This window comes from Acanthopagrus latus, chromosome 2 (assembly GCF_904848185.1).
Source record: "Acanthopagrus latus isolate v.2019 chromosome 2, fAcaLat1.1, whole genome shotgun sequence".
NCBI lineage: Eukaryota > Metazoa > Chordata > Actinopteri > Spariformes > Sparidae > Acanthopagrus > Acanthopagrus latus.
The window spans coordinates 29,205,239-29,226,295 of NC_051040.1; the positions used below are offsets into that span (position 1 = coordinate 29,205,239).

The following is a 21,057-nucleotide window of genomic DNA, read 5'->3' on the forward strand; positions in this document are numbered from 1 at the left end:
TGAACCAATCCTGAGACACAACACCGTGCTCATACACAGCGGTGACCTTATTCAGACTTTTCTGGGCTTTGAAACAAGTTTTGCAAAGATTACACTCCTATGGTAAACAGTAATAATGGAGCATGCTAGTAGCTGAAGGTGTCCTGTCAACAATTTGACACACATCCCAACAACAGAGCTGTTTTAGCAGGCTGCATTTTTCTGTTTGTCTTTCTTAAACTTAATTAAAAAGACAGTCACATTTAATCCTTCTGTAACCTGGCAATTCATTTTGTCCTCTGTGGGGGACATGAGCCTGAGACGTCTAAGTGTACCGTGTATGGTATCTGAGTCCTGTTGTGTCTAAGGAACACATCGGGCTTTGTAATGATGTAACACACATTGGATTGTGGCCAACAAAGCATTGCATGATGTGTGATCAAATATATAACAATATATTCTGAATGATCTTCATAGGGATGGCGTTTCTCATTAATGAGAGTCTCAACTGTATTGTAGTAAGATTCATATTCAAGCGCTTCCTATACTTCCGGAAACAGAGCGCTTGGTGAGGCAGACAAGATGTTGTCAAGAAAATCAGTGAGAGAGTGTGGAGACAGTGGAGAGTCAGACACTGAGCTGTCAGGAGAATAAATTCCCAAAAAGAAGAGGTATGTTAAGCCACAGCCCAACAAGGAGGTAAAGAGTTATGGCCCACTTCAGTTGCCAAAAAATTACAGATGCAGCAAATTCTTCCAGGTGCAGTAGAGAAGGATTTAGTGGGAAGACGTTTTTGAAGTATGCAAAGTGCAACATGTTTATGTGTAACTGAAAGACCAAGATCTGCTCTCCATCAGTGACATGTAAGCATGTTCATGTGATCATTCCCTGATGGATGCCCTGCACTTTTAATGGGTAAGATCGACCTGATGTCTACTGCACGAGACATACTATAAATAAACAGCATTGTTGGGAAAACATTTTTATATCGTCATAGTTTCAGGCCGACGATAGCGACCGCCCGTGTGTGTGTGGTGAGTTTACACTGCTCTACTACTTCCCCTTCACATCTTGGAAGTCGTGGTAGGCCTGGCAGACGGAGGGATGGCCAGCTTGGCAGGGCGCCTGCCGCAGATTGAGGTCATGGGAATGACAGGGGTGGTACCAACAGCAACCCCCCCGCCCCCCCGACCCCTCACACTGGAACACACTGCTGCTCTGTAACATGCAAGTGCATGTGCATGTGTGTGTGTGACTGTTTTCACACTGGAGATGAACATGCAATATCAACATGATCCTCTGTCTCAGCAGCTGGCAGTCTCACTCACAAACACACATAAAACACACACACAAAACACACACACACATAACCCTGATAATATTGCAGAGGGATAGAGATTTATGTATTTTTAATTTAGACTGAGAGGAAAACATAATTGCTATACAGTTATAAAATGACTGTGAAACAGAACGACATGATTGCACACCACCATAGTTTCTCTCACTTTCTCACACACACACACACACACACACTCCAGTGGGTAGGCGGTAGGGTGAACGCGTGGCAGATGCCCGACACATTGGTGTCCGTTCAGTCACTATAAAGAGCAGCTGCTCAGTCTTCACTGCCCTCTGGCACCACGCACACACACGTGCACACACACACACACACACACACACACACACACACACACACAGTCACATGGATGCACTTGCAGTATAACACTAATGCTGGAGGGCATTCCATCCTTTACAGATTATAGCTGTGCCAACACAAAAACACACACACACACACAGACAGACAGAGAGAGAGGGAGAGAGAGAGAGAGAGAGAGAGAGAGAGAGAGAGAGAGAGAGAGAGATAACAGCAGCACAAAAACCTGATCAGCCCTCAACCATATCAATCCATGTCACTCTCTGATCTCTTTCAGTCACGCATACACTCGCCATAAATCCCTACATGTGGCTAAACCATTCCACCCTGTAGTCTCCGAAGCCTCTCTCTCTCTCTCCCTCTCTCTCTCTGTCTCACACACACACACACACACACACAAGGGAGCTAACACACTTCCTGAAGTCTTAAAATTGAGCGAACAATAAATCTTGCAGACGTTAGAGACTAGATACAAGTAAGTCGTGTAGACAGAAAATGGAAAAAAGAGGTGGCAAGGATATTTCAAGCAAATACTCTGTCTTCTTTTCGACTTGGTTAGTAGTAGTACTGGTACAGTTGGCTGATCCATCTTTATTATTAATAAAGCAAAATGCCGAACGTCCTCTGGTTGAAGCACTTATATCAGTGTCAATGTATTACTATTCAATATAACATGCAGTTGCACTGCTCAAAGCTCAATGCCCCTGCTGCTACAAGTACTTGCTGCGAAGGCACAAGCTGTTCCCATTCACACAGAGCATTATTTGAAAGTGGCATTCATTTAGTTCCAGAAGGAACCAGATTTGTCAGGCTCTATGATGTACAGGAATTTAATAATATTTCGATTTATCTGAATTGTGCAGCCTTACAAAATGCATAGAGCCTTAGATGTTTGAAAATCTAACTCAACATAAGCATGAAAAAGCTTCAATGAAAAGCTACAACAAGCCAGTGCATGGGTGATAATAAGAGTTTGTGTAAACACAGAACAAAATAAATCTCTCTAGTACTCACAACCAATTTACTAAGTTGAGTTCATATATTTGTATTGCACTTGAATAAAAAAGTAGAATAGAATCTGAAATTCTTTGGTGCTTTCTTTTCACTTTTACTTACATTATTAAGCTACATTCTGTTGTCTGACATAAAGGCAAGGGACCACATCGTCTGTCATCACTTAAGACCGTGATGAAGAGAACTTTTCACACATTCAAGCCTCCTTCTCCATTTAATTGTTTTCTTTGAGCTTCTGTAAAGCTTGCTGGCCCTCACTGTAAAAAAAAAAATCTTATTTTTCAATGAATCTCCTTAAACTTGTTTTAAGCAGGTTGTTTTAACCCTGCAGGTTACAGTTACTGTTCCTGTGATTCATTTGTTTTTTTCATGTGTTGTTTTCTCAAAAGATAAAAAGCAATATACGGAAACTATGACGGAATTAAGCTCCACCAATTTAACAATTTAAAGGGTCTTCTGGGGGGAAATAAGCAAAAACTGGTTGGGATTTAAAGTGGCGTGATCAGCCAAAGTCAAGCAGAAAACAGTTGAGCTTTCCCTCTAAATGTATTAAAGAAATTACCAGCTATTTATGTGATGTTAGAAAATAAAAACATATTATTATTCAGTAATGTTGGAGTCATTTTTCAAGGTAATTACAGTGGTAATTTGGGAGTAATTTCAGTATGTTACTTGGTAATTACCACCTACTTACCATGACATTTCCGTAGCAGTAAAATAAAGGGTTATCACCGTATTCAAATATGTCACTTGTGTTACTCGTCTCTACTTTGCTTCCGTTTCTTTCAGATTTTCTAGCAGATCGCATTTCTTCCTGACAGCAGTTCAGTAGTTCCCTTTGCCTGATTGCAGGTGATGACAAAAACAAAAAGGAGCAGCGATGACCATAGAGATCTGCTGTTATGTCCTGTCACCAACCAACGGGTCACCAAACACACCCTGAGGCGATGGACAGGATGGGTGGGGGGCAGAGTGGCAGCAAGGTGACAAAGGTGCCTATTGATGAAAATAAAATCAGGAGAAGAGGAATGGGGGGTGGGGGGAGAGGGGGGGTCACGGGAAATGAGGGTATTTGTCTTTAAGGAAGAGATCGGATGGCCAGGCATCTTTCTGGCCAGCACGATCACTGTTGTCAGTGTGGCCACTATAGCACAAAAATACAAGGGCCCTTTATGAGGCTGGGAGGTAATTGTGGGGTATAGGTTACTGGGGTATGTGTGTAATAGAAAAAGAAAGAGAGACGGAATACCACAGCACAGGTGCCTGGTCTTTTAAATGGCTGCTCAAGTATGAAGGGGAGGAGAGAAAAGGGAGGGAAAGATGGTAGGCAGTGTGTGTGTGTGTGTGTGTGTGTGTGTGTGTGTGTGTGTGTGTGTGTGTGTGTGTGTGTGTGTGTGTGTGTGATCTTTTTATTCAGTCATTCATAGCCCTCTCTTTCATTCTCCTCCAGCCTTTGCGAAAACAATAATGCAGGGAAAGCCCCTTCTCGCCTCAGGGTGGTGCTGATGTGGTGAGGAGGTGGTGGGTCAGTGGGACAAGGGGGTACTGTGCTGATGCTAACAGGTGCAGGCATATGGACAGACACCTGAAAAAAAGGCTGAAACATTCTGATGTTTATGTATGCTTCAGTCCATCAGCTACCAACCACATATACCTAAATTAGTGAATTTGGTACTGGTCTTTTAGGTTTTTGAAAATGTTTTCTCAAACTTCAAGGCAGCCACAGGTTTCTATTATTTCATGATGGGAAAAAATACATCTTCAGAGAGCTAGATTGGTTGGATGGTCAGCAGGATTACACAAAAACTACTGAATGGATGTCAACAAAACTTTAATGGGGGATCGGTCTCGGCCCAGAATAGACCTATGAGTGAGTAAAATTTGATGACGAAAAAGGGGACTGTTGGGTCTTGGTGGAGGTATGCGCTCTACTGAGTGATAACTCAGTCAATATACGATACTACAGTAGAGTGAATACATGGAAATGGCTGCCTGGATTTAAGGAAAAACACAAGACAACATGGCCATTGAAAAAGGGTCAGCAGAATTGTGAGGTAAAATTAATAAATAGATCGTTTCGTAACCGGATTTATTTGCTAAACACTCTTTATTCCAGCCTTGATGCTAACCTCAAGTTTCAACTCTAATCTTACATACACCCTTATCTACTTCTGGTTTAAAGTGAAACAGTTAAAATATCCTAATTTGTCCATACTATTCAGGACATCGGAAGACGTTTGTATTTAGACAACTGAAAGCTATTTTCATTGTAGGTAAATCGATTCCTATTTTAGCTATTGACCTATTATTAGCTAAAACATAAAGTCACTAAAAAACAAACTGGAATGTGCTCCAATCTGGAACACCATCCAAAGACATCTGATGTTTACTTTAAGACCAACAGTCCCAACACAACACAGCTAAAACATACATACATACATACATACATAAATAAATAAATAAATAAATAACATAAAGTCCCTCCCCCGCCAACAAACACACACACACACACACACACACACACACACACACACACACACACACACACACACATATACCTTTACACACACACACACAGTCAGTTGAGGTAACTGAGCTGTGATAATTGGGGGTGGATGTGGCTAATGGCTGATAGCTGCTGATTCCACACTGATTAACTCTGTAAAACTGTGTTTTACAGGACGTTGCTAATGGACTGACACACACTAGGGCAAACATACAATATGTGTGTATACATGCAGACTGGCGACAGAAGGGCCAGACATTTAAATTAAAATATCATAGTTTACAAGAAAAAAAAGACTTATAAGATTGTAATTAGGTGGGGTTTTTTTTGTTTTGTTTTGTTTTGTTTTTTTCCTGAGAATGAAAAAAAATCAAAATCCTACATTTTGCCAACCTGTGTGTTGGTCTAATGGTCTAACTCACACTCACACACAAAGACCAGTGCCAAAGTCCAGGAGCTCTCTACAGTGTCTTCAGCATGTTGTGATAAGCCAGCTCCATCTCGTCCTGCCTGCTCCGCCGCCAGCTAACACACTATCACTGATTCACTGCCACAGATAAATCTCACTCACACACACACACACACACACACACACACACACACACACACACACACACACACACACACACACACACACACACACACACACACACAAACACAAACACAAACACAAACACACACACACAGAACACAGATGGAGACAGAAAGTGAGGCTGAGGTGTGGCAACAAAGGCAGGGACGTACGTGTACACAAACATAGTGAAGATGACAACAACAAAAAACAACTAAATGACTGACGCTACAGATGAGGGGTTTATTGTTATTTCCTGTTTTGGTGCAGGGTGGCTTTCTTCGCAGAGTCAAAACACAACTTCAGTAGTGCGGAGGGGAAATACTGCAGAAGGTTTATCAGTTTGTGTGTGTGTGTGTGTGCACGCACACACACAGACGTAAGATTAAATACTCTTTCTTTCAGTCTTGTGGTGTTATCTCTCTTTCAGGTCTGTCTCCTTTTCTTTCTTTCTTGATATGACCTCCTGGGCCACAAAATGCCACTGTGTAGTCTAGCTGGGATTGAAGCCGCCTCTGTACACACAGACATACACACACCCGACAGCAAGGCTTGGGGTGCAGATCAGAGGTATTGATAACGGTTACAAATTGATCGAGTATATTGCGGCTGGTGGAAAGTGAGACTGTAGCTTTGGTGTTGGGCTCATCTGTCCCCTCCATACAGACAGATATGCTGAGTCAAGAAGCCATGACTGGAAGCACTGTACAACATACTGTGTGTGTGTGTGTGTGTGTGTGTGTGTGTGTGTGTGTGTGTGTGTGTGTGTGTGTGTCCCATACAGATGGCGTCCCATCACCTCAGGGAAGGCAGAGATAAGCAGAGTGTATGGGCTGAGATAAGATGGGAGCAGACACTGGGGAGACTGACTGACTATAAGTGAGTCACTGTGGGGAGAACTGCAGCTTTATGGCCTCAGTGGGTCTGACAACTCTGAAGGAAACACTTCTACTCTAATGGCCGGAAAGAATGAGTCGGCCACAGGCTTCCATGTCACAAAATGTACACATTTCAGGCATTTCACACACAAAATGTGTGTAAAGTGTACTTTCAAACATTGTTAAATGTGACAAATTCACACAGAACAGTAAATATGTTTTACAGATATTCCACATGCAGACTATAATACTTCATAGTCCCTTGTGAAATACTTGTGAAAATATGCATCTGAGGGGTTTTTGTAAGATATGACTAAAATGCACAACTAACCTGATACGTAGTGGGATTGACAAACACAGTGAAACAGAATGTACTGCCAACATGGGTGGTAATTGCAGGAAGTCCGATTTGGTTTTTGCTTTTAATACAATGAATATGGGACACACTTTCATCTAGCTGTGAAGGAATCTGCTTGATCGTCGGTCTTACTGTCTGTCTGTATGTGGTTCGCATATCTCAAGAAATCCTTCATTTGATCCACCTCACACTCAGCAGGCCTGTCGCTGAGGACCCAAGGGAGTGCAGTGTTGATTTTAGTGCCATTTGGAAACATGACACATTAAAGGAATATGAAACGTTGAATAAACAGCGAACAACACACTGTCCAGCAGTGGGGGTGTTGCTCCAGCGTTCTGGCTTCATGGCTCTGCAGACTAAAGCTGGGTTCACACCCCTGTCGTGAACTTGTGGGGAAGCAGACATAAATAAGATGGAGATTTGGTGCTGCAACAACTTGCTGTAGAAAGCAAAAGGTTCAACACAGTCTGATGTGTGAGGAGATCCAGTCAACACAGGTTTTCAATTCAGGGAGCATTGGCGCTGAGATATTAAGGTTCTGTCAATGGTAGTATGCTAGCTCAGGGATGCCTCTTTCATTAGTACTGTATGAAGGGGACAGTCTTGCTCTGAAAAGGACTGATGTAATTATTCAGATTTTAAATGGTAAATATCAAACATGTTTGATTTTATTGGGGTCTCCCCATTGAGTCTGTGAGCAGTTCAGGAGAACAAGGAATGGAGCTTTTAATCCCTCTTATTAATCAGATAATCTGCGCTGAACAGCATATTTTGATCGGACATTGCACTAATATTGGTCTATCTGTCAAGGTGTCACTGTTTTAATTATCAAACCAGGCCAGCACTTTGCACACATCACAAAATACTAAATATTGGCACAAGAACAGTATCTGTGGTGGCTTCAAGTCCAAAAATGTTGCTGCAACCTTCAGAATCTACCATCAATTCAATCTGAAGGCCTACAATGTGCTCGGAAATGTGTTAACCTCTAGTTATCAGCTCTCATCTTATTCTCATGAGCACTACTGGAAGTACATGCAAACACTTCTTACTCTGGGACTGGTTAATTCTAAGATTTAAAGCCTTTAATCTAATGCAGTTTGCTATCAGCCTTCAAACTCATATTGCTAAGTTCTGTCACACACAAGCCTGTTCTTCAGAGGGTGAGACAAAAGTGATGGGTGTGTGATAAGAGGCGGCGCCATGGCAGTGGCATGACACAACACCAACCCCTCCACACACACACACACACACACACACACACACACACAGATAAGCATCACCGCCATCCCTCGGCCTGGTTCTGTCGTACTGTCTCTCTCTAAGCTCTGAAGAAACAAGAAAACAGACAACAGTTGGAGGAGACAGAAGATTTTGGGCCGACAGAGGGGCACAGATAGAGGTGAAGGAGCAGAGCCATGGTCAGAGGATCAGGCACATGGGGTGCTCCAGATAAAAACGTGAAAGTAGAAACAAAAAACTCATCCCACTGGTCGAAACACAACTGTTCTACTTGGTATAAGCCTTTTCAGCAGAGCAACTCCTGCAAGGCCTCGTTCACCCCAACATTACTTCCACATATCCAATCTGGATACATTGTCATAGAGTCCTCTTCATATCAATGAGACTTGCTCAGTGGCAGTTGAAGCCAAAAATGAAGCCAGAACAGAATTTAATGTGCTCCTATGATTTTATTCATAAACTCTATGTAAGTCAGTGTGGAAGTCAACTGAGCCACAAACGCACAGAAGGGTTTTTAAAAGGAGCGTAAAAGACAGCCTTTTTTCAATGTACATGATACAAGGTATGTTTAAAATAACAAATGCTCAAATGTGTTCCCACAGCCTTTTCCTTGAGAGATACATATGGAGTCTAGAGTGTGCCAGAAAGTACAAATTACTAAACTATTACAGTTTTTTTTTTTTTTTTCCACTTGTGTCTATCTGTCACATTACTTCTTTGACTAAGTTTGCCTCCTGCTTTTCATTAGTTTCACATTGCCAGACGACAGCACTTTGTCAGCAGTGGACAAAGATCTGGCTCAACAATTCTCACTGCTATTGGGATGTCCTGGGTGGCACTCATCCCAGGATGCAGTGACAGTGCCCCTGCTAAATAGTGTCAGAGGAAAGTCAGTTTGCACACAGGAAGGAAAGCCCCAGCATAACAATGGATAAATCAGAAAGCTAGCAGCTGCTTGCTTGTTTGCATTCATTCTGTTAGCTGCTAGGCTAGTGTAAGAGTCATTTGCCAGTTTCAGCTTGCAGGTTGCTAACTCTGAAATTGCTGTCGTTGTTTAACATAGCTATTGGTATTTTGACAGTGCATGCAGATAGTGGATGGAAGGTTAAATACGGGCATCCAATGACAGGCTTAACATCAACAGCCAGCATCTGGTAAATCAGATTACTTTAACATTTTTTTTTTTTTCATGTAACTTTAAGTTTTATAATTCATGACAATGAATTACTTGTAAATGTGCAAATTTCTATTTTCTAACCTCACTGAAATTACCTTTTTTTCTTTTCTACAAGTTTTATCTATTTATTCATATTAACAAATTCAAAATTGGACCAATCTAATAAAACTGCAGTAATTCAAGCCATGTGGGGGTGCCGCTTAGCTCGGTTGGTAGCACGCGTCCCATGTGCCATGTGCTCTTCACCTATCCTGTCAATAAAGCCAGAAAAAGGCCCCCCCCAAAAATTTAATAAATAAATATATAATTCAAGCCATGTAACAGCCTTATACAGTAAGTGGGTAGACAATAGAAACCAGTCCCTTGTACAGCTGAGAAGAAAAAAAATGTGGTAAAGAAACAATGGACCATATCTATGTTTGTCCATCCAAAGTTGCGTTGGTGTGTGTTGTAAAGCAGAGAAAAGTGAAGAAAAGGAGATTATCAGATACGTTAAACTATTTGTGACACGAGCTCTAAATATTTCTCGACACCTGAGTGGAAAAGCCAGTGGTGGTTATGTGTCAGCATGAGGGCATATCAGATGAGCGAAGTTTCTGTCACAAGACACAGCAGATAATGCCACAGACGCCACAGTCGCTGCTGTATCTCTTTCATCAAACAAAAGGCAACAGGATATAATGTCACGCAATAAGTGATGATTCCCTCACCCACGGTGGCGGCAGACACCAGGCAAAATCCATGCACGCACGCACGCACGCACACACCCACGCACGCACACAAGCACGCACGAACGCACCCCTCTAACAGCATTATACATTGAGAGTAAAAGACATATTTTTTTAAAGGGAAATCTTCTCATCCGTCTGTGATTGGATTAACCTAACATCATAACCAGATTAAAGGAGATGTGTAAAGGGACATCAAAATCACTTGAAACCAAATGCATCCTGTCCAGTGGCTGACAGACATTATATATCTATTCAGACAGTCACGGTAGATTTTATTACATGTAGTGCACAGTGCTCATAACAACAAGAAGGGAAACAACAGGGATGCAACACAATAGTCACAAATCTCTATGTTAGGATGACAAGTGATGGAATGTAACTAGGTTGAATTTACTCAAGTACTGTTGTTTTGTACAATTTAAACTTCCTTTACTTGAGTATTTTTATTTTCTGCTACCTTGTATTTCAACTGCTCTACATGTATTTCATAACTTTAGTTACCACTTGCTCTGCAGATTCAGATAATGATGTCATGTTTGTCTGTAGAAACTCTGTAAAGCAAATTATCAGGCATGTTGAATAAAAAAAAAAAAAGTTAAAAATGATGGATTGGAAGGATTTGATACTATCTCATGTTATGAAAAACAGGTTATGTGTAATGGGGCATACCAAGCGCAAAATTTGTTCATTTTCATTGTTGAGTCCACAAACTTATTACTATCTCATCAGTCACAGGAAGCTCTGCTCTGGGCTGTCACATCAGAATGACTGAAGTGACAGTGTGTTATGTGCTGGGACAGTGATGGTAATCCCCATACCAGGTCCTTATAGGTATCTTGATGACAAATAATCCTTAAACCACAATTATTATTCAAAGATCGATAGAACAAAATGAATGAAACGTGAAAGAATGAGGAAATGGAAGAACAGAAGTTGCATCACAGAGCAGAAGAGGAAAGATTCAAAGGAAGTTTCCTACCTGATCCTGCATCCATGATGTTAGACTGCCCTCTACGATCTGGCACCAGCCGCGACGAGCTGGGCATGCTGACTGGTTCAGAACGTACCGGCTGGATCCTGCACATGTACAGTATGAGAACAGTATTACACACGCAGAGAGAACTCACTTACAGCAACATCTAACAGATCTAAGGAAGCCACAGGGACATTCTAAAAATTAGTGTTCTTATATATGCTTGTCAGGATCATTTCTGGTAAAGTGGAGTGACCACTTCTGCTTAAGCTAAAACAAATGTGGATATATAATATTGCAAACCCCCTTTTCGATTTAGACTGCTAAAATTGTTTATTTTTTGTTTTTGTTTTTTTTTTTCCAAATCTAACCTAATGTGGCTCTAAGTAAATTTTACTTCAAGGGATAGTTTGTGTTTTTTGAAGTGGGGAAAATTCACACCGCCATCAGACCGGCCTTTGTTTTGGCACTACATTTTTGTCAACCTCTGTATCAACCATAGAATCTCCATATCCTTATGCATTAGCATGCATTATGCATCTGTGAGCGGCGAAATACAGTGTGAGGGCCAGCTGCTGGACGAGAGGTTTACTTTCGATAAAAACGAAACTTAACAGACCGTCGAAACTGCGTAGGGATACGGAGGTTGACAAAAATGTAGTGCCAAAAGAAAGGGCAGCCTGATGGCAATGTAAAGCAGCGTGAATTTTCCCTATACAACGTACACTTGAAATGTTATCGATTTTTTAAGGTGAGCTGTGTTTTAGTGGGTTTTATTTCACTTTTTCTCTGGACCCCGTTCACTGCAGTACAAAGCTGAGCGTCTGGACTGGAGCGGCTCTCTACTTCTCCAAACCGAGGCTGCGCTGATCGGTGATTATGGTAGAGAACAGACTGACTATAGATATGTACTTTATATGACCCCACTTAAAAAAAAAAACACTAACTATCCCTTTAATAATTTCAAGTTACCTGAGGCTGTGTAGATCCAGGTCGTCTGTGTCAAAGTCCAAAAGGGGCTGTTGAACATCAGTGGGGCCCTGGGACTGAAGGACTGAGGATGAGGAAGAGATGACTGTCGTCTGGCCTGAAGGGTGAATGGTCTTAAATTGAAATTGGGGGCCCATCCACAAGCGCCGGTGGGGCCCTGTATGGGTCACAATCTCCACCTGAGAATATATGCGTAACAGTAAGTGAGGAGAGGAACCAGTTATAGTCTCCTTAACAATGTTAAATCACGGAAGCACTCTCCGGGCTCGCTTTGAGTTTCTTGACTGGGTTCTTTGCAGCAAAAAAGGAAAAAAAAAGTGCAGCCTTTCATTCAGTTGGAAGGAGCTCAGGCAGACCTGAGCATTGCCTGTATTTAAATGTAAATAGTTGCATAAAACTTAGTCAAATTTTTAAAATGTATGTAAATGTAAGTAATAAAAAATGGTTTGTTAAACATATTTGTGGTTTTCACAGTAAAAAAAAAAAGTAACTTCTTCTACACGGATGTTAGTTGTTTTTTTTTTTGTGGTTTTAGGTCCATTGCGTTAATACAGTATGTCAAAAAAAAAATAAAAAAATAACTGTACACTCACACATGAGGTTGTGCTTAAAATAATGACACCAAGTAAATCGTTTTTAAGGTGAAATATAATGGCAAAATCAAAACTAGTCAAAAACGGCCAATTATACCCTGGAGTGTCAGATTTCACAACAAACCTAGCAAGCTGTCCACAAGCTCTCTTTGGGCAGTTCCTGTAAACTGCACACCTGACCTAATATGAATGTAATTTATTTTGAACTGTGAGTATTTGGTCATTAACCAAAGTCACAACAACAAGCTACAGGAGCTTAATTTATGATGTCACATCCATTATAGCTTATGTTACACTAGCTTTTTCAAATTCAAAAATCCGTGCTCTAAATTGTTTCACAAATGCTGCTTTTCCAATTATATCTGCTGGCCTGGCTCTACTCAGTTTGGCTTGTCGCAGAGTTTTACATTTCCATCACAACTACCTGCTTGAAGGTGTATCTTAAAGCAATGACGCGCTTGTCCCAATCCCTTCAGTACGATAGAAGAATCACTCTGTTAATTCAGTTACAAACATGTTTCATTTAACTTCTTCAAAATCAAAAACCCCTTTGTGTTTTAGCCAGCAGTAACTAAACATGATGAGACAGTGAAACACAGCATGCGGTTGAAAGTACAAACAGGACGAGAGAAACTAAAGAGATTCAGTTAGAGGCCACAAAGGTAAGGACAGCAGACTATACCGACTTTTAACGTCTTTCTCTCAGGTTTCCTTCACAGACCAGAGTTGAGAATCGATTTTATAGGGAGGCAGATGCTTGTTACGGACTGGCTGCAGTTGTGAGTTCCGGTGTGGTTCGGCTCAACTTGGGGCAGTAAAACTGTTGATGGAAAAGCAAATCAGCGCAGCTCTGTTTGATTCAGCACACTTAAAAGCGCTAGTGTAAAACTGGCAAATGTTCACCCCTGTCTGTCATGCTGTTATAACAAACCCCTCAGAGCTAACCTTAGCCCTTGTTGAGCTGTGATTCTGTTTTTTTTTGTTGTTGTTTTTTTTGCTAGATAATGTCTTCAGCCTTTGGGAAATTAGGTTTTTTAAAGGCAAGCAAAAAACAGGAATACTGGCTGAACAACAAAATGATACTTATTTATTTTTTCCAATAATACAACCATTAAACGTATGAAGTCAGTCACACAAAATACCTATTTTTCTGATTACTACTGGACTGCTCGACCAAATGACTAACAGACAAACTTTTCAATCCATAGGACAGAAAAAAATAAATAAATCAGTATCTCTCTTCAAATATACCCAAACTCCTCTAATAATCTGTCAGCAGTTAGTGAAGGCGTCCTGGTAGCTTTTCTGAAGAGCTGTCTCATGGTGATTTGACATGGTGCTTTTGCGACAGACTATGCGCCAATACTCTCACCCCAAGCAGTACTCCGATGAACTCAGTTACATGACATCCAACTAAAAGCTTGCACTACTCTGCACCACTAAAAGTTTGACGATGATGTCAGAACTCGTCAGGGTCTTCTGTGTTGGGAGGTCTGGCAGCGTGACGGGAAGCCCTCCCCGAGGGTTAATAGAAGTGCGACACTAGCAGCTGCATGGCAGTGAGGCTGAGGTGAGGCCTACTGGGAAAAAAAAGATGGTGCTGGCATGGCAGGCGGTCCATGGGCGCCTGAGATGAGTGGCACTAATGCTGGCTGAAAGTAGGATAGGAGATGGCCACGGAGAGGGTGACTCATAAACATCGTACTATTGCTGCCTCCTCCATTCTCCATCTCCTCTTTGCCTTGAATTCACTGACGAACCAATCTCCTGCCTCAGACTCCATTTTTCACTGCTCTCCCACACTAACTCTGACTTTTCAACTCCCTGCAGCACTTAGCACGCCTCTTGGTGTCTCACTGTTCACATTTCATTCTCTTTACTCTGCGTGTTTGTCTCACACCTCAGCCAGATCTCGGCTCACAGTCTCGCTCCACTCTGGCTGCCAGGTGCCAACATCTCAGACAAGACTGAGAGAGCTTAGCCTCCCTGAATTGTTCTGTGTGTCTGTGTAAACACACATACATGCATGCATGTGTCGGTGATCTGTCACAGCTGCGCAAATTAGGCCACAGTATGGAGGTGGATTGTCACTTACCTGTGTGTGTGTGTGTGCATGCACACATGCATGTGCGTGTGTGTGTGTGTGTGTGTGTGTGTGTGTGTGTGTGTGTGTGTGTGTGTGTATGTATGTGTGCGCATGTGTGTGTGTGCTCTGCCAGTTAACACCATCAATGTCAAGCCCAGCTGCAGAGCTGAACAGCTGCCAGTATGCTCTCTTTGCAGTGGGTTGGAAGGTCCAGATGTTGCAGTCCAGTGTCAAACCCTAACCAACCTCCCCCTCCCATTTTGCTGGACAAAGCTGATGTTGGTCAGGCTTGTCCTTACAGCCTATACCCTGTCTAGACAGAGCACCAAACTAAAGAAGCTAAAGAATGGGCCACATTAATCCACATTAAGTGAGAATGTACAAACACTGGGAGTAGGCTGTATCAATGATGTACAGTGAGTACTAATGCCTCAGTATTAGGTTGTAAACTGTGTCATCCAACCAAGTCTATAGACAAAAATGTTGATAGCTGTTCTGAAAAGACCACCATCAAAGGTGAAATGAAGAGCATTGTCCTGGCTGCTTCTCACTTCTCACTTCTTATGTAAGAGCAACATTTAAGATACTACATTTGCATAGATAGTCGCACAAGCATGAGATTTGGCTGGGAGTATCCTAAAATCAATTGGAAATCACAAAATAAGACTCTGGAGCTTGCTGCCCTTCTAATTTAATAATATCACCCACAACATCATGTCTGAGAACATGGACACATGGACGCAGTAGAATGTATCAGTCTCACTGCAAACAAACTTTCACAGTGGACTTTATCAGAGGAAATACCACAAGGCAACCACAGACTGAAGGTATGTACATATTAATTAATACTAACCATTTAACAATGATTAGATTATGTAATGATCTGATATTCAACAATACTTAGCGTGATGGCTATAGTGATCAGTAGTGATGGTGGAGTCTCAATCCAAGAAGTCTGGCACAATTATTGATGCTGACATGTTGCTTGCCAGAAGGAGTGAAGGAGGCCAATGTCTGCAACACCACCAGTTGTCTTTTTTTTATTTCTTTGTTTAGGGTTAGGGTTACAGGCAAAGATGACATATTTTTTTAGTTACATTTGGTGAGTGGCCATTTTAAACCCTGTAAATGTCCAACCAATTTATGTTTGTTAAGTTGGGTGTATCAGTACCTCCACCAAGGCTTTCACCCCTGTCCGGTGGTTGGTTGGTTTGTTTCTTTGCCAGTAGGATTCAGTGTTTTCCCTAGGATATAACTGTAGCAGCAGAGGTGTCACATGCACAGGTGTGTTAATTGACCTAGCTATACAGCAAGAACATACAGACCTGCTGTTAGAAATAAAACACAGTCCAAGTCAATGAGCTTTTGAATGGTCACTTAAATGCCTGACAGAAATAGCAAACGCATAAAGTAGCAGTCGAGTGAATCATTCAAAACCTCACATTTCATTAGGGAACAGCCAATCAATCCTAAATGTAAACCCGATGCTAAAATGCCTGCTGATAATCCGTAGGCCATTAATATGATCTAATGAATTTCACAAAGCAGTGCTTTGTCTCTGATTCAGCATGGCCTATCATATTCAGCATTTCTTATGTTCTAATATGCAACCAGTTTTTCCATACATTTTTGTGGGACTTCAAGAACAAATTACATTGTATTACTGATCTAAAAACCCATCTTTAATTTTGATTTAGTGGTTTTATCCCTAATTCACTGATATACAGGAATTTTCCATACAAGCTTATTCTTAATCATCTTAGGTACATCCTAAGGTTTGTAGCAATGTGGTTTCATCTCCAACCACTGACAAATGCATAAATACCAGTGCTTTGACAAGATGTCGCCAAAATTCTGGGTTAGTGCAATGGATAGTTTTGCTCCTGGCAAACTATCATGGCAGATATGAACCAGGGTTTCTGCAAGCTAAATGGGTTGCATTTTAACCAATCAATTATGTATGCAGTGGAATTATTGATGGTGAAAATGTAGTGGGTTACCTGCCGACACCAGAGCTGAGCGCATTGAGGGTTAACCAAGCTGAAAAGACGAGGGAATGTGCACTGCAGTTTTCCGACATCTTCTTGACCAAAATACTTTAAACATTTGAGCACAATTCAAGATGGCGTTTGTGCTTTGGAAGAAGCCGCAAAGTAAGTTATGCTATTTGGCTGAGCAAGAAGAATTGTGATTAAATTACTCCACATACAAATATAGATAGACAGGATCATGTAAAAGTCAGTTAACTTGAACACCAAGGTATCAGGTCAGGTATCAACCCTTGGGGAGTGAATTCTACTTGATAACAAAAGGAATACGGCATGTCCATATGACAATCCAACTGTGTCCTCCAAAAGTAGATGGAATTCAGGACAATCGTTTACAATTTTGCCAAATCTGGTTGGCATCTCTCAAGATGAGATGATGCTGTAAAATCTGCAATTAATGCAGTTTGGCCACTTGGGGGTAGTGGAGCAAACCTAAATCAAATAATCTGTATTGTATCATCTGATAAAATTGGTATGGCTAATGTGTTAAACACTAGTCCAATTACACGTCCAGCACCATAAGCATTTATATGGAGCTATGTTTGTGTCAGACTAACAAGTGCAAGCTCAGTATTCACTTCAATTGTTTTGGTCTCCAACCAATCTTCAGGGAAGCTTAATTGTCACCTCCTTGTAACTATTACAGATTGTTTGTTTTTACGCAGGTAAGCCCACTTAAAGGAGGCAACTGAGCCATGTCCCATTGCTATCTCAGTTCTTTCTCATCTCTGTTGTATAGTACATATCAGACAGCTGGCAGGGCTTATGTAATAATACAAAAGCCAGTGACAGAGGGAGCAGGTCCTCTTCTATGAAATCAACCATTTTGCACTGCCATGCTTCTCATGTTACTACAATAGTCCAAAACACAGCAACCAAACACTGGCTAGAGAGGGCCCTTTGAATTTTTGCCTTCTAATGGCTCACATAGGTTAGGGTAAGAAGATGGGTGTTCAGTATTGAATTTAATTTGAATGTTGGTATAGGCTGGTATACTGGGACAACACTGCGGAAGAAATAGTTGGCATAACGAAACAAATGCATAAAAAATGGGCAGTTGTCAGTCTCCATCAAACTCTGAGACTCTCCATGCCTGTTTGTACTTCACTAAAGCAACCAAAAGCTTGGTATGATCTGTTGCAATGTCAATCACCTGTCTGCTTGTTACAGACTAACATAATGTTACTGTAATGTTGGATAAGGTAAAGGTCTGACCTGAGAGAGCCACTCCTCATCCTCCTGACCACTGTGGTCAGACGCCAGGCTGTCTGACGACTCATGACGCGTGATTGGTCCTGGGCTTCCTGGGGGCATCGCTGAGAGAGAACACGCACGCACGCACGCACGCACGCACGCACGCACGCACGCACGCACGCACGCACGCACGCACACACACACACACACACACACACACACACACACACACACACACACACACACACACACACAGCAATGTGATGTTAAATATATTATATTGTATAAGATGAAGCTAATAACTGGAGCTAATATTGTGTGTCTATGTCCAATATCAGGCCAGAAATATCTCTAAAATTCAAGTATTCCGTATTTCTTATGTGATATACAAAAAGTGTAAAGTCATTAAACATCAAATATGGCCCTGAAACAGCTATCAGAGAGGCCATCAGTAAGTCAAAGCTGACTGAGTATGTAAAGCTTGGATGATAACATATTGGGATGATAACATATTAGCATTAACAATTCACATACATTTGCTGAAACAGAAGTCCACACTTGGTCAGTGCACAAAAGTAGACTACTGTTGGCAATGTTTCACTGTGTGTGTGTTACAATTGAATTAAGAGACAGTTACAGAGAGACCAAAAAACAGATGGGGCTTTTGGAGGCTTAAATAAGAAGGCATGGAGAATGCGGCCTTATGTGTAGAATAAGTATTTTGTATGTCTCCAACCTCAGGGATGGGGTTTGTTTAACACAGGAATGGCTAATAAACTTGTCAAGTGCACATCTCGCTTCATCCTTACACATACTCACACGCCAGTTGTTCATACAACCCTGATGGAAATAGTTTGGTGTTTGACACCTCAGTCGCCATTGTCACATCAACCCCCACCCCCACAACAACATGAAGAACACATGTCTTTTATGAAGTACGAGGTTTGAACAGTTCTTACACCTGCTTCTTGAGTAGTGTTTGTTGTATGTAAAATTGTGTTTGGGAAAAAAAAGGATGAGTTTGGGATGAATGGGTAGTTGGAGTGAGCTGCTACCGTGGCTGAATAGACATAGAAAGACGCGCCATCCACAGAAACTTGAACTGCATCAACAGAATACCAAGAGAAACAGATAAAACTGCACTGGATAAAGTATAACAAAACACAGCTGTGTATTCACCGTCTAAGTGTTGTTGTTAAGTTACTTGTAGACGATTGACAGAGAAGTGTGACTTGTGAACATGAAGATATGAGAAGAAATACAGAGAAGAAATAGGCCAAGTTATCAAATAATTAATTATATCAGGATGACTTTGTATTTAAAATGAACATTTCACACTCTGCTCCTTGACTAAACACTGAGGGCACATTTAGATGGTCTAAAGGCTTGTTTAGGGTGCATCCAAGTCCATTTTTTTCAGTGACATGGTGGATATTTTGGGCACAAAGCATGGTGCACAGTGCCAAGGGGTGGTGTTTATGCTCTGAATTAATCATGGGTGTGTTCTGGGCAGAACTTAAATCAAACCAATCTGAATGTCGTCTCCCAGTCCCTTTAAGAACCATGTTAGTATGTGGCACGCATCTGCACTGAAGGACAGGGATGTGCTTGACCCACTGTTGCGCCATTTTACAATCATCTGTCCCATCAACTCTGTCTGCATATAAAAAAAATACACTGATATCACATTGAGGAGGAGGAGCGCTGGAGGAGCGTCCCTCTCTGTGTACACCAACCTCAGTCCATGGATCAGGCAGGACGGGTCATGAAAAGTATCATCCTGATCAGTGATGGGTGGGATGAGAGGGGAGAAATACGTCCTCAATGAGGAAAATATTAATGACGTCACCTGCAGAGATCCTCCAGCAACAGAAACAATATGTGCATCTCTACATTAACATGCACATTCATGCAGGAGGAAGAGCTGATAAACTTCACTGATTATTGAACACTCTGGCTTGTTTCCTATGAAGAGTTTATAACTAAAGCTTTTAGGCTTTTTGATTAAATGGGCCAAGGTATGTTTTACAGTGACATTTTCATAAATTATTCAAATGATTGACTGATTTCAAAACTGCTGATGACTAATTTTCTCTTGACTTACTATTGTATTAGCACTACATAAATCTACCGTCCACTTGTTGGGAGCTCAATATATCTGTGAGCAGTTAAATATGTCTCAAACAATCTCCCAAATCAAACCTTATTATACAAATAAATTGCTGTCTTGAATGTGGTTTCAGACTTTTGAAGGTTGAAGCATCCAATTAAAAAAAAACAAAACAAAACAACACAAACAATGAAAAAAAAACAAAAAAAAAACGAATGCAACCAAAACTATCTGAATGGCAAGATACAAGTCCTAAGTGAAATGTGTTTTGGCATTTTTGGTAATTTGTGTGAATGACACTTCAGAGACTCACAGATTTGTTGCAAGAGGGAAAACAGGGAAATGTGAGCTATGGCTAAGAGAGAGCAAGGCAGAGAAGGGTTCTCATGCTGTAAGATGGAAGAGAGAAGAACAAAGCCCATGTTGTGTTACTTATTAAAATCACGACTCCCCTATTTCCTACCACTGCCTTCACTCCCACTGCCCCTCCCCTTCTCTTGCCTTGCTCTCTGACCCTTGGGGCCAATAGCTGTTCCCTAATTAATTATTGATGTTCTGAAGCAGTTGTTAGACTGGCTGGATCAGGTTTCCAGTGGGGGGGGGCTTTCAATGGCCAGTCACGGCCAGGCTCCAGTGTGGGGAGATAGTGGTCATCCCCACGGGTCAAGCAAAGAAACAATCTTCCCCTGTGTGTTTGTGTGTGTGTACACACACATGTTAGTGTGTCTGTTAGTGTGCATGTCAGGAGCCAGACTGACCAAGGCAGTTACAGTCATATGTAACCATCTTAGTGTCCGACTAGGCCAGCCACTCGGCCTTTGCCTTTTACAACACTCATTACAGGCTCTTAAGAGATGGAGCATCAAGGCAATTTCACAGACAGCAAATTTTTTAAGTGCAAACTTATTGCACCACTCTCAAGAAAGGAGTCTGAATGCAATGCTATAGTCACA

At 41.5% G+C, this 21,057-nt stretch overlaps 1 protein-coding gene across 4 annotated transcripts in view; it reads right to left on the reverse strand.

Annotated features, from left to right (window-relative positions):
- The window catches only part of bcas3 (BCAS3 microtubule associated cell migration factor), a 345,864-nt gene that overhangs the window by 208,837 nt on the left and 115,970 nt on the right, over window positions 1-21,057 (reverse strand). For all 4 annotated transcript variants that reach the window (XM_037120193.1, XM_037120185.1, XM_037120201.1 and 1 more), the window contains 3 exons: window positions 18,016-18,116; window positions 12,056-12,252; window positions 11,090-11,187 (listed from right to left, as the gene is read on the reverse strand). In XM_037120193.1, the coding sequence (XP_036976088.1) occupies window positions 11,090-11,187; window positions 12,056-12,252; window positions 18,016-18,116 (396 nt within the window). The remainder of the gene's footprint in view (window positions 1-11,089; window positions 11,188-12,055; window positions 12,253-18,015; window positions 18,117-21,057) is intronic.